The sequence below is a fragment of the Onychomys torridus genome, chromosome 22 (genome assembly GCF_903995425.1).
Source record: "Onychomys torridus chromosome 22, mOncTor1.1, whole genome shotgun sequence".
In the NCBI taxonomy this organism is placed as follows: Eukaryota; Metazoa; Chordata; class Mammalia; order Rodentia; family Cricetidae; genus Onychomys; species Onychomys torridus.
The window spans coordinates 15,973,090-15,986,145 of record NC_050464.1 but is presented as its reverse complement, the minus strand read 5'-3'; the positions used below and the strand labels follow the sequence as shown (position 1 = coordinate 15,986,145).

General features: G+C 50.9%; 1 protein-coding gene across 1 annotated transcript in view; it reads right to left on the bottom strand.

Moving 5' to 3' along the window:
• Positions 1 to 7,206, bottom strand: part of Zan (zonadhesin) — a 113,261-nt gene extending 106,055 nt beyond the window's left edge. The window contains 6 exon segments of the mRNA XM_036172373.1: positions 1,528 to 1,680; positions 3,668 to 3,755; positions 4,116 to 4,387; positions 4,545 to 4,691; positions 5,925 to 5,977; positions 7,130 to 7,206. Coding sequence (XP_036028266.1) covers positions 1,528 to 1,680; positions 3,668 to 3,755; positions 4,116 to 4,387; positions 4,545 to 4,691; positions 5,925 to 5,977; positions 7,130 to 7,206 — 790 coding nt within the window.
• Positions 7,207 to 13,056: the final 5,850 nt, after the last annotated feature.

Genomic DNA, 13,056 nt, shown 5'->3' with positions numbered 1-13,056 from the left:
GGTGCTTGTTTCAGCCAGCATCTTGGGAGCCTGAGGCAGGAGATTGGAACTCAGAGCCTGGGCTTGGAGTCCTTGCTCAAAACAAAACAGGAAAGATTAAAAAACCCAACCAACAACTACTAACACGACTGATTTGGGACGTATTGTTAAAGGCTAAAAGGTAAAGAGAGGAGATGCCCACGGGATTTACTGGACGTTTCAAATAAAGGGAAGGAGAGGATGAAGAATTTTCTAGAAGGTAAACCTCCCAGAACAGGAAAGTGGCGCACGCCTTTTAACCCCAGCACTCGGGAGGCAGAGGCAGGCGGATTTCTGTGAGTTCGAGGCCAGCCTGGTCTCCAAAGCGAATTCCAGGACAGCCAAGACTACACAGAGAAACCCTGTCTCGAAAAACCAAAATGAAAAAAAGAAAAAAAGAACAAAACTTGGCGGATACAGGGACCAGGTGGAGATAAAGAGGAGAGGGGCCCCATGTAGGAGCGTAAAGGAAGGCATAGAGGGCAGAAACAGGAAGAGAAAGCCCAGGCAGAGTACAGGAAGCGGGGAGGGGAAAGGGATCACTGTGGATGGAAGGAACATTTCGGCTTAAAGACTGCAAATCTTCCTTAGGAGTCCCCATCAGCCCTTGCTGTTTCAGACAGCGGCTGCTTAGCAGGAAATTCCACTGCGGTTAAGCCAGTCATGCCAACTAGGCCAGGCTGCCCTGAACTCAGTCTTCCTGCCTTGGTCTCCCAGGTACTTGGGCTACAGGTGTGTGTCACCAAGCCTCCCTCTCTCCTTCCCTACCTCTCCCTTCCTTCCCTGGTGCTGAGAATGGAATCCAGGGCCTTGGGCATGCTAGGCAAGTACATGACCACTGCCCTCCATCCGCAGCCCTTACGTTTTTGTTTGTTTCTGAAACAGGGTCTAGCCCAGGTTGCCCTTGAACCCATTGCGTATACTAGGCAGTTCTTGAACATCACATCCTCTTGCCTCAGCCTCCAAGGGCTGAGGTTACAGGCATGCACCATCATCCCTGGCTCCTTGCTGGTTTTACACACTGATTCTCAAGTTACTGGGACAGTGTAGAGGGGAGCTACTCAGTAGATACCAGATGAATAACTGGATGAATGAAGGATGGAAGATGTCAAGGAAGGAGGGAATGAGCTGGCTACACAGGCAGTGGGGGGGGGGGCTGGAGAATACGTGAAATCATGCTGTTTTTAAAATAATGCTTGTTTAAACGATTTATTTATTTTTATGTGCATTGATGTTTTGCCTGCATGTATGTCTGTGTGAGGGTGTGGGATACCCTGGAATTGGAGTTGTAGACAGTTGTAAGCTGCCATGTGGGTCCTCTACAAGAGTAGCCAGTGCTCTTAACCACTGAACCATCTCTCCGGCTTGAAATCTTGCTTCTTGCCATGATCCCTAAGCTGAAAGAACCTTGAGGGTGCTGGGCTTTACCTGGCCTAATCTAGTGATGCTATTGTGGGGACATAGAGCTCACAAGAGCCCAGAGATCCCAAGGATATCTTCAATACTCACTGCCAGGGCTAGAGAAGTCATCATCAGGCCCCACACCAAACTCCCCTGATGATCCTTTCTTCTGGGTCCACTTAGCCCCAGTGGCAGTTGGGACCCAGCTCCATCCGCAGAGATCATTTAGAGTATCAAAGGTGCACACCTGGGACATGCAGACTGAGAGGGGAGAAAAGAAGAGAAGGAGCTGGAGGAGTCGTTCAGTGGGAGAGCCCCTGCCTAGAATCCCCCAGTGAGGGGCTGGGGTGTGTCTCAGTGGGAGAGCACCTGCCTAGAATCCCCCAGTGAGGGGCTGGGGTGTGGCTCAGTGGTAGATCACTGCCTAGAATCCCCCAGTGAGGGGCTGGGGTGTGGCTTAGTGGTAGAGCACCTGCCTAGAATCCCCCAGTGAGGGGCTGGGGTGTGGCTCAGTGGTAGAGCACCTGCCTAGAACCCCCCAGTGAGGGGCTGGGGTGTGGCTCAGTGGTAGAGCCCCTGCCTAGAATCCCCCAGTGAGGGGCTGGGGTGTGGCTCAGTGGTAGAGCCCCTGCCTAGAATCCCCCAGTGAGGGGTTGGGGTGTGGCTCAGTGGTAGAGCCCCTGCCTAGAATCCCCCAGTGAGGGGTTGGGGTGTGGCTCAGTGGTAGAGCCCCTGCCTAGAATCCCCCAGTGAGGGGCTGGGGTGTGGCTCAGTGGTAGAGCACCTGCCTAGAGTCCCCCAGTGAGAAAGTGGGTCTTAGCAGTAGAACACCTGTCTAGAATTCCCCCATCTAAAGGCTAAGAGTGGAGGCTGGAGAGGCGGCTCAGTGGTTGAGAGCACTGGCTGCTCTTCCAGAGGACCCAGGTTCAGTTCCCAGCAGCCACGTGGCAGCTCACACCTGTCTGTAATTCCAGTTCCAGGGCTTCTGACACTCTCACATAGACATACTTTTGGGTAGAACACCAATGAACATGAAATAAAAAGTTATTATATATGTTTTAAAAGAAGCCCATTTGTGTGTGTGTGTGTGTGTGTGTGTGTGTGTGAGAGAGAGAGAGAGAGAGAGAGAGAGAGAGAGAGAGAGAGAGAGAGAATGTTCAGAGTGCAGTGTCGCCATAGACCACATACCTAAGTCCTCAACTATGGGGCTTAGGATAGGGCTCAGCAGTAAATCATTTTCCTAAAACCTGCCAGTGAGGGACTGGGGCTACAGTTCAGTGGTAGGGCCCTTGTCCAGAATTCTCCGGTGAGAAGCTGGGGGCATGGGTCAGTGGTAGAGTATTTGTCCAACATATACAAAGCCCTGCTTAAACCCCAATATCAAAAGGAAGGGTATGAGCTTTCTGCCACAGGAGGAAGCTTAGAAAAAAATACCTCGGCTTGGGGTCAGAACTCTGGGGTCACTCTCAAGGCTGTAGTGAGCGTTAGTAAGCTTTGAGGGCTTGTGAATTCTGCTCTTGGTACAGATTACATAACCTGCCCAGTCTCAGGCTTCTATCTTTAAGCTGGGAATAATCTCTGTGATAAAGTTGTAAATTAAATTATGTTTGTGGAGCATCTAGCCCAGGTCCCACATTCAGTGAGAAGTTCCCTTCATAGCTTCTGGATTTTTCCTTTCCTTTCTAGTCAGCCTGAAAGAACCGTTCTGCATGTATCAGAGTTATAAGTAGTTTAACATCTACGGTGCCTTTACATTCAGATTATCGTGGGACCCAAGACTTGTTTTAGAGACAGCATGGCATGCAGCCCAGGCTGGCCTCATATTTGCTGTGTAGCCCAGGATAACCTCGAACTTGGGATCCTCCTGCCTCTACCTCCAGAATGCTGGGATTAAAGGTGTATGTCACTACAGATGATGTATGCAGTGCTGGGGGTGGAACTCAAGGCGTGCTAGGCACATGCTCTTCCAACTGAGACACATCTCCCATCCCACCAAGGGTTCCTCGACACATAGAGTGTCCAGAGCTAAGATAGGCCCAGCCTGTGGCCATGGGTCCTGGTCAGTCACTCTAGACCAGATATCCTCTACCACTCCATGTTGAAGGGAGACCTCTAACAGAGTGACTGCTTTAGGAGCTACAGGAAACCAGGAACCTCAACTCATGAGAACTCAGGTCCCTGGTTGCTGAGCTGTCTCACCCATACTTCAGAGAGTTTGACAGGGGTCAGGAGAGGGAGAGGAACTCACTCCGGTTGCAGGTACCCCGCCGGATTGAGAGGCCATCCAGAGAGATGTCCAGGTAGGCAGTGTTTCCCCTCATGCCCTCAAACATCAGCTGTGGAATCAGGAACAAAGAGACCCTGACCCTCTGAGTCACCTGATTGGCTTCCCTTCTCTGCGGCTCCTGGTTTCCACCCTGAATTCAGATGGCTGGGGATCCAGGTCTCTTTTTAAAAAATTCACTCATATATAGCACATGGTGGAAATGTGAGAGTCAGAGGATGTTTGGGGAGTTGGCTCTAGCTTTCTACCATATGGGACCTGGAGATTGAACTCAGGTCACCTGAACTCAGGCTTGCTGCAAGACTCCATCATTACCCTCCGGGTCCCCCCTCCCCCCACCCTTTGCCACAGCCTACCTTCCTAAGCCCCTTTCCCAGGACCCCCTCCCTACCAGATCTGCTCTCAGCCTCACCCAGCTTGGTATATCACGGTCTGCTGGTACAGTGACAGCGGTGGGCATCCAAGAGGGACTCTGGGTATTCAAGTATTTCCAGAGCACGTTGGGCCGGGGGTGCTTCCGGCCCCTGAGCAGCAGCAGTCTGAGCTGGGCACCCCATGACAGCCCAAACATGTGGAAGGCGAACCGGATGCAGAGTGGACCCTGCTCCCATATGTCAGGGCTACGCAAACGGGCCACTCCGCCCCGAGGGAAGTTGTTGGCATCCATGTGCAGGTAGTAGCCCTCTGCGGGGAGATAGACCGGGGGAGGCTGAGACTTTGCTGTCCCCTGGGGCTGACCCCTCCACCCCCTGCTTGGCTCAGCTTCTCAGCAGTCCCCTCCCAACTTTATCCCTTCTCCACTGTCCTCCTCCAAACTTTAGGCTTCCCCCAGACGCATTACCTCCATTGGGGTAGCCCCCGGGGGGGCCAGAAGTGCCTGTGCGGGAGGGCCCAGTAGTTCGAACCCAGTCCCCATCATCTGCAGACACTTGAGACCAGTCACAGAGAGGTCTGGAATTATCTTCAAAGTCACACTTCGAGAAAATGGCTGGGAAGAAAAGCACCTCAGTGAGGCCTCAGAAAGGGCAGAGGGGGCGGGGTCAGGTCACAGAGCCCCACCGAGAGATGGGGTCAGCAGGGTCACTAAGCTTAGAGAAGGCCACTGCTAAGAGTTCAGATCCGGAGCAGAGATGGAGGAGACAGAATTCCTGGGGAGAAATGTAGAGCTAAGGAGGAGAGTGAGTCGATGATGGAGTCCGGGAGAGCAAACTAGAGTCTGGATTGGATTTAGTCAGACAGGCCTTGTGTTTTATTGTGACTATTATTATTATCTTGGTGTGCATGTGTGTGCTTGAGTCCACGTGAATGTTGTGTATGCATGTAGAGACTAGAGGTTAGCATCAGGTGTCCTCTTTGATACCTCTCCACTTTATGTTTTGAGACAGGGCCTCTTGTGACCCAGAGCTCACCAGTTCAACTACTCTGACTGGCCAGGGAACCCTAGAGAGCCTCCTGTCTCTGTCTCTCTTATGCTGGGACTAGAGAGTGTGCTCCCAACCAGTTGTTTGTCTGTTTGTTTGTTTTGAGACAGGGTTTCTCTGTGTAGTTTTGGTGCCTGTTCTGGATCTCACTCTGTAGACCAGGCTGGCCTCGAACTCACAGAGATCCACCTGGCTCTGCCTCCTGAGTGCTGGGATTAAAGGCATGTGCCGCCATTGCCCAGCCCAACCCAGTTTTTCACATAGATCCTGGGGATCAAACTCAGGTCCGGATGCTTTTGCAGCAAGCACTTTGCCTGCTGAGTTGTCTCCCAGCCTCCCCTCCCCCTTAACATAGGTCTCATGTTCCCGTGTAGCCCAAGGTGGCTTTGAACTCCAGGCCCTCCTGCCTCAGCTTCTTGAGAGCTGGGATTACAGGTGTGTATTATAATACCTAGCCAATTATTTTGTTATTTTGAGACCAGGTCTTGTTACTGTGCAGCCCAGGCTGGGTTTGAACTTAGGATCCTCCTGCTTTGGCCTCCCTAGGGCTGGGACGACAGGCCTGTGCCACCCTGTCTAGGACTCATCATATTGAATCTGAACGGGAATCTCTCAGGTGGAACCTGACAGTGTTTCCCCACTCTTCTGTCGGCCCTTAGCTGTTCAGGAGTTGCCCTTAGCACGATTATCCTGTGTGGTGTTCTGACAATCATCCCTGTGCTAGGGACTGGAGTTCACAATTAGAACATGGATCATGAGGGGGTGGGGAGGAGGCATGCGCAGCCCTGGTTCCAACTCACAACTCTCCCTCGAAGTGTACATCATCAGTTTTGGGTCCAGAGAGTTCTGTCTCCTTGGGATTGGTTTGGAGAAAGCAAAACATGTTACCTTTGTCATTATTAAAATTATCATAAGACTGATTTTTTTTACTATGATTATATTTTGATGTTTCTTCCTTCCTTCTTTCTTTCCTTCCTTCCTTTCTTCCTTTTTTCCTTCTTTCCTTCCTTCCTTCCTTCCTTCCTTTCTTCCTTCCTTTCTTTTTTCTTCCCTCTTTCTCTCCCTCCCTCCCTCCCTCCCTCCCTCCCTCCCTCCCTCCCTTCCTTCCTTCCTTCCTTCCTTCCTTTCTTTCTTCAACACAGAATCTCATGTAACCCAGGCTAGCCTCAAACTCCCAGTGGAACTGAGGATGAGGATGGCCTTCAGGTCATGATTCTCCTGCCTCTACCTCCTGAGTACTGAAATTACAGGAGTTAACCACCACACACAGCTTTTCCTTGGGTCATAATTCCCCATCATTCAACTGCTCCTTGTCCATAGCCCTGCACCCAAGTTCAAGGAACCTAAGCTACCTTTAATTTTCTTGCTGCCTTGTACTTGAACTCTGGCCTATCGGCTCTGCCCACCCTGGGGTTTTGGAGAGTGTAAATCTTTGTCTTTCCCTCTCGGCCTGGATTGTCACCTCAATTTCAGGTGGTAGAGATATGAAGCTCTCCCCATCCTGGTCAGTAGGCTGTCTTCTCCCCAATCCCACTGCCCTGACCTTTCACCCCAGCCTTTTGCCTTTTAATTTTTGAGGCAGGGTCCCATGTAGCCCAGGCTTGCCTAGAACTTGATTTATAATTAAGTGTGACCTTGAACTCCCGATCTTCGATCTTCCTGTCTCCTCCTTCCAAGTGCTAGTATTACATCCTGAGTCACCACACCAAGTTCCCATGGTGCTGGGGCTTGAACCTAGGGCCTTGTGTTTGTTGAGCAAGCCCTCTACCAACTGAGCTACATCCTCAGCCCTTTCCTTTTTTAGTGTGTTATTTTGAGACAGGGCTTCATGTAGCTGAGTCTGGCCTTGAACTCCTGATCTGCCTACCTCTGCTGGGATGGTAGACTTATACTACCGTGCTCAGCTAGGCCTCTTTGTTATTAGCCTTCCTGTTCCTACTGGGATCCCCAGATGCAACCCAGAAAACCCCTGCCCCATGGTCACGCAGTTCCCAGTCCAGCTTACCATTCAGAGGCAGTTACTTGGTCCTGGCCCCAGGCAGCCTCCACCAGCATCATCAGAATCCAAACTGGAGGAGCCATGGGGGACCTCGGAGGTGGCCCTCAGGTAGAGAGGAAGATTATAGTCAGGGTCCCAGGCCACTATATAAACGCCCGGCCCTCCTCCCTTCTGAGGAGGCCATTAAAAAAAAAAATCACAGAATTCAAGAAGTCCCTGGGAATTTAAAGTTATCAGAGTTAAAGTTAGAAACCCAATAGAAGATTTCTATAGCCAGAAATAGAGGGAAACAAGAAAAGGGGGGACCAGAACCAGCCCAGGATGTCTACCATCAAACAAAAGAAGTTCAAAAAGAAATAACAAAGGGGAGGGAGGGAGGGGGAGAGAGAGAGGGAGGGAGGGGGAGAGAGAGAGAGAGAGAGAGAGAGAGAGAGAGGGAGAGAGGGAGAGAGAGAGAGAGAGAGAGAGAGAGAGAGAGAGAGAGAGTCTCACAGAGCCCAGGCTGGCCTCAGATTCATGATGTAGGCAAGGCTAGCCTTGAACTCCTGATCCTCCTGCCTCCGAATTCTGGGATTATAACTGTGGTAGGCCAGCTAAGAAAGCACAGAAAAACAATCCCAGAACTGAAGCACTCAAGTCTCTAGACTAAAAGGTACCTAGTACGGTGGATTCAGAGACCCACAGAAACTACTTTGTGAAATTTCAGACTATCAGGGCTGAAAGGAAAATCGGGAACTCTTTTAGATAGTAAGGAACAGGTCACATACTAAGGACCAGGAATCCTCATGGCCTCGGTCTCCTTGGTAACAACCATAGATTCTAAATGCAGCAGAACACTAGCTGAAGAATTCCGATGGAAAAATTATTCAAACCTAACATTCTACACCTGGGGATGGTGGCAGAGGCTGTTGATGGCCACGTACGTGAATGGCTGGCGATAATCGGGGACAGAGAATTGAAGGACATACTCATAGAGGAAGAAATGCGAGTTGCCAGGAAACATTTGAAAGGGGTGTGTGTATGTGTGTGTGTGTGTGTGTGTGTGTGTGTGTGTGTGTGTGTGTACAACTTGCAGACATTGGTTCTGTCTTTTCACTGTGTGGGTTCTGAGAATCAAACTCTAATTGTTAGGCTTGGCAGCAAGTTGAGCCATCTTGTCAACCCCAATTTTGTTTTTCTAAGACAGAGTCTTACAGCCGGTGTTGGCCTCGAATTCATTCTGAAGTTGAGGCTGGAGTACCACCATGCCAGTTTATGTGGTGCTGGGAATCAAACCCCAGGTATCACGCATACTAGGCAATCTCCCCACCAATGAGCTGCATCCCCAACCTTCGGGGTTTTTTTCAGACAGGGTCTCACTCTGCAAGCCCAGAGTGGAACTCATTGTCTAGCTCTGAGCCACCCTCAAACTAGTGGCAATTCTCTGGCCTCAGCCTCTCAAGTGCTGTGGTCCCAGCTACTCGGCAGACAGAGGTAAGAGGATTACAAGGTCAAAGGCATCCTGGGCAGTTTAGTGAGACCCTGTCACAAAAGAAAAAGGAAGTTTGGGTGGGTAGTTTAGTAGTAGAGAGTATATAGCTGGTGTGGGTGAGGACCAGAGGTTCAATGTCAGCGCGCGCGTGCACACACACACACACACACACACACACCACTTTTTAAATTTACTTTATTATTTTGTTGTCAGGCAGCAGTGGCACACACCTTTCATCCCAGCACTTGGGAGGCAAAGGCAGGCGCATCTCTGTGAGTTCAAGGCCAGCCTAGGCTACAGAGAGAGTTCCAGGACAGCCAGGGTTGTTATACAGAGAACTCCTGTGTCAAAAAACCAAAAAGAAAGAAGAAAATCTGTATGTGTCATACTGACTAACATGTAAACAATTGTCATAGTCAGACAAGATGTTGATGGACAGTTGTAATCACGGTGACAATAATCTGTGTGGGCAGAAACATGGTGACAAAGTTTTGAGTGTGCATACATGATGTTTGAAGATGACATTTACTTACGTGTGTCAGTACACACATCCATGCACACACACAGATGAATGCCATGGCGTCTGTGGAGTTCGGAAGACAGCTTTCAGGAGCTGGTTCTCTCCTTCTGCAGTCAGCAGGTTGCGAAGGGCACTGACCCCATATATGTAAGGGGCATTTGTTGACTGGCTTACAGGAGGAGGTCCAGGTAGCCCAGCACTGGATGTCTTGTTGTGGTAATCTTTCTAGAGTAAGCACTCTGACACTAGGGAGAGTGGAGGAGAGGAGACGTCACAGTGGACCAAAGCCAGGAGAGCTCCTGAAGGACTCTGACAGCGGGCCCAGTTTACAGTCTCACTTCAAACTCTGAAACCACAAGGTGGGGTGGGCAAGTAAGGTTTCACAGACGCACCCGTGCAGTCAGCAGGTTGCGAAGGGCAGCGACCCCATTGTATTAGCTGATTCTCCCGGTCATTCTGTTCCGGGTAGCCACGTCACACAAGGCAAATCAGTCAATAAATCGGTACCTAATAATTGGTCTTTTCTGCCTAACTCTCCTGCAGGCTCACACTAAGGAGACCTAGTTGTCATTAAGTCCACAAGGATGGCTGTCTCAGTGGTCCTAATCTGGCACTGAAGGCCTGGTCTTCGGTCCACATTGGAATCCCAAAGCCGTCGGTTCTAACACTGGTAGAGAGCGTCACAGCAACAGTGACTTGTCAGTGACAGTGAGGGCAAGCAAAAGGCAGTTTCTTCTTCCATGTCCCTTTCTGTGGGCGGCCATCAGAAGGTGACACTCAAGCCGGGCGGTGGGGGCGCACACCTTTAATCCCAGCACTGGGGAGACAGAGGCAGGAGGATCTCTATGAGTTCGAGGCCAGCCTGGTCTACAGAGTAAATTAAGGATACACAGAGAAACTCTGTCTCGAAAACAACAACAAAATATTGGCCATAACAATGTTCAATTACTACTAAAAATAAAAACAGGATGGCTCTTGCTACATAACCCAGGCTGGGCTGGAATTCCTGGTCCTCTGCCTCAGACACCTGAGTGCTGGAATTACAGGCTTACATCACCCACAATGACTCCTGTTTTAAACATGTGAAGTAATGACATGTCTGAAGAGAGGCTGAAGAATAGGGCCAGAGGCACAGGGAGCAAAGAGAGCCATTACGTCATGGTTTAGACACCTGAGCCTTAAAAACCAACCAGGTTAAGAGGCCGTGGTGTCATTATCAATTTAATAGCGTCTAGAACCAGGGGAGAGGCCGGCCTGTGGGCACATCTGCGAGGGAGGGATTGCCAAGGTCAGGTTTGTTAAGGTGAATGTGCCCCTCATTCCCTGGGCTGGAGTCCAGGGGAGAGAACCAGCTAAGCAGCAACACCCATCTCTGCTGCCTGACTGGGGATGCCATGTGACCAGCCGCCCCGTGTTCCCGCTGCCATGCCTTCTCACCATGATGGATCGCCCCCTGGAAGTGCACGTGGAAACAAACCCCTTCTCCTCTGAGTTGACTTTGCCAGGTGTTTGGTTACATCAGTGACAGAAGGTGGACAAGACACGTGTCAAACTCAGGGTCAGGTGCCAACTGTTCATTAGTGCTTCTCCTTGACCTTAAAAGCAAGACTACCTGAGGTCATAAGGGTGGGAAAGCTGACCCTGACCCCCACCAGCTGCAACCCTCGGGAGAGCAGGCCCTGCACCTCACCTGGGCGGTACAACAGAGCCCACCCTGTTGGCGGAGGTGTGGGTGAGCCAGCCTCGAGGTTGTGAGCATGAGGGCACTATCCCAACTACTCATCTGTCATGTGGCTGTGCGGGTGTGGGAGAGATGCCCCCCTTACTCCTCACCTCTTACTGCCTGTGACAGACCCTCCTCCTTACCAGCTGCAGCACTCAGCAAATCAGGCCCTCCTCCTGGCCTAGGCAGCACAGTAGACCCTGTTGGCAGAGGCGTGGGTGAGATAGCCCTGCGGCTGTGGGAGTGGAGTAGCTGGCCATTCCCCCCTTATCTGCCACAGGGTGGTGAGGGCGAGGGAAAGATACCCTCCCCCTCCCTTGACCCTTTTCACCTGTGGCCGGTGAGGGAGCTGACCCTCCCTCTTACCAGCTGCAACACTTGGGACAGTGGACCCTTCACCTCACCTCAGCTGGGCAGCACAGCAGAGCTGGCCCTGTTAGCTAGCGGAGGTGTGGGTGAGCCAGCCCCAGTGTTGTGAGGATGGAAAAGCTGTCCTCATGACTCATCTGCCATGCGATGGCATGGGAAGGGAAGAGATTCCCCCTCCCCCATCAACACCTGAGGCAGGCGGAAGAGCTGGCCCTGAAGGGATAGGTGTGGGAGAGCCAACCCTGAGGCTGTGAAAGTGGGAGAACTGGCCCCACCCCTTGCTCGTCATTGCAATGGATAAACTAGCCAGGGCAATGCAGGAGAGCTCACCCTGGTGGTGAAGACAGAGGAGAGCTGGTGGGCTGACCAACCCTGCAACTACCCAGGCCCAGAACCAGGGTTATGTGTTGGCACACCCCAACACCACCCCATCTGTGATCTGCTGGAGCACGGGGGTGGGAGGTAGGTGGGTGGGAGGCGGATCAGTCCTGTGGGCCCAGGGCTGCAGGATCTTCATGACACAGGACACCAACAGAATGTCCAGGAAGAGTCCCAGTGAGGGCCCAGCGTCAATGGTGTAGCAAAGACCAGGGGTCTCAAACCAGACCAGTGATTCTTTGCGATGAACGCCTGCATTTAAAAACGTATCGATGAAGGGGTTTACTGCGTGACTCACTGTGTCACATTGCAGCTTCCATGGCGAGATTTTCCCCTTCCTCCCTCTCCCCTCCCCTTTTTTCTCATGTTTTATTTTGTTTTATTCTGGAGCGGGAGGAGGGAGATGGGTGGAGTCAGGAGGCATGATGTAAAAGACACAAAGAATAAATAAAAAGGAAGTTAAGAAAAAAACAAGACTAAAGTTGGGCATGGTGGCACACGCCTTTAACCCCAGCACTCACCAGGCAGAGGCAGGCAGAGCTCTGTGAGTTCGAGGCCAGCCTGGTTACAGAGTGAGTTCCAGGACGGCCAGGGGATACATAGTGAGACCCTGTCTTAGAAGAAAAACAAAACAACAAACAAAAAACAAGACTAATACAGCCAGACAGTCAACACAGTGGTTAAAAGTGCTGGCTGCCTTACAGAGGACCAGAGTTCAGTTCCCAGGACCTACACTGGGTAGCTCACAACTGCCCTAAGTCTAGTTCTAAAGGATCTGATACCCTCTTTTGGCCTACACACACACACACACACACACACACACACACACACACACACACATAAATGAATAAATGAACCTTTTAAAGAAAAAAAATAACAAAATTAAGCCAGAAGTAAGTAGTCCAGGCCTGCACTCCCAGCACTTGGGAAACTGAGGCAGGAAAAGTCTAAGTTCCAGGACTGCTTGGGCAATTTAGCCCCTGTTTGGTCTCAAAAACCAAACAAACAAACAAAAACACACCCCGCCCCCGTAGTCTATGAATTCCAATTCCCAACAGCCTACACTCTTGGGGTTCATAGCACAGTGGGATATCTGGTGCGGAAACAGGAAGGCTCCCTAACAGTTCTCAACTGCGCCTGCAGAGGGCACTGTAGTCCAGGAGCTAAGTTCGCCTCCCTCAAAATTCTTTCCTTTTGCAGACTCCTCCCACCTTCATTACAGACACAAGAACACTGGAACACACACACACACACACACACACACACACACACACACACACACACACACACACACACACACACACACACACACACACACACACACACACACACACACACACACCCCTAGTAAGTTCTCTCCAGCCCTCAACTCCTTCAATGTGCGCGTAATTTTTCCTGCAGCTGACTGCAAAAATACTCCCTTTTGAATATTGAGCTTTCAGGCTGGATTCTAAAGGTCTTGACTTGGAAAC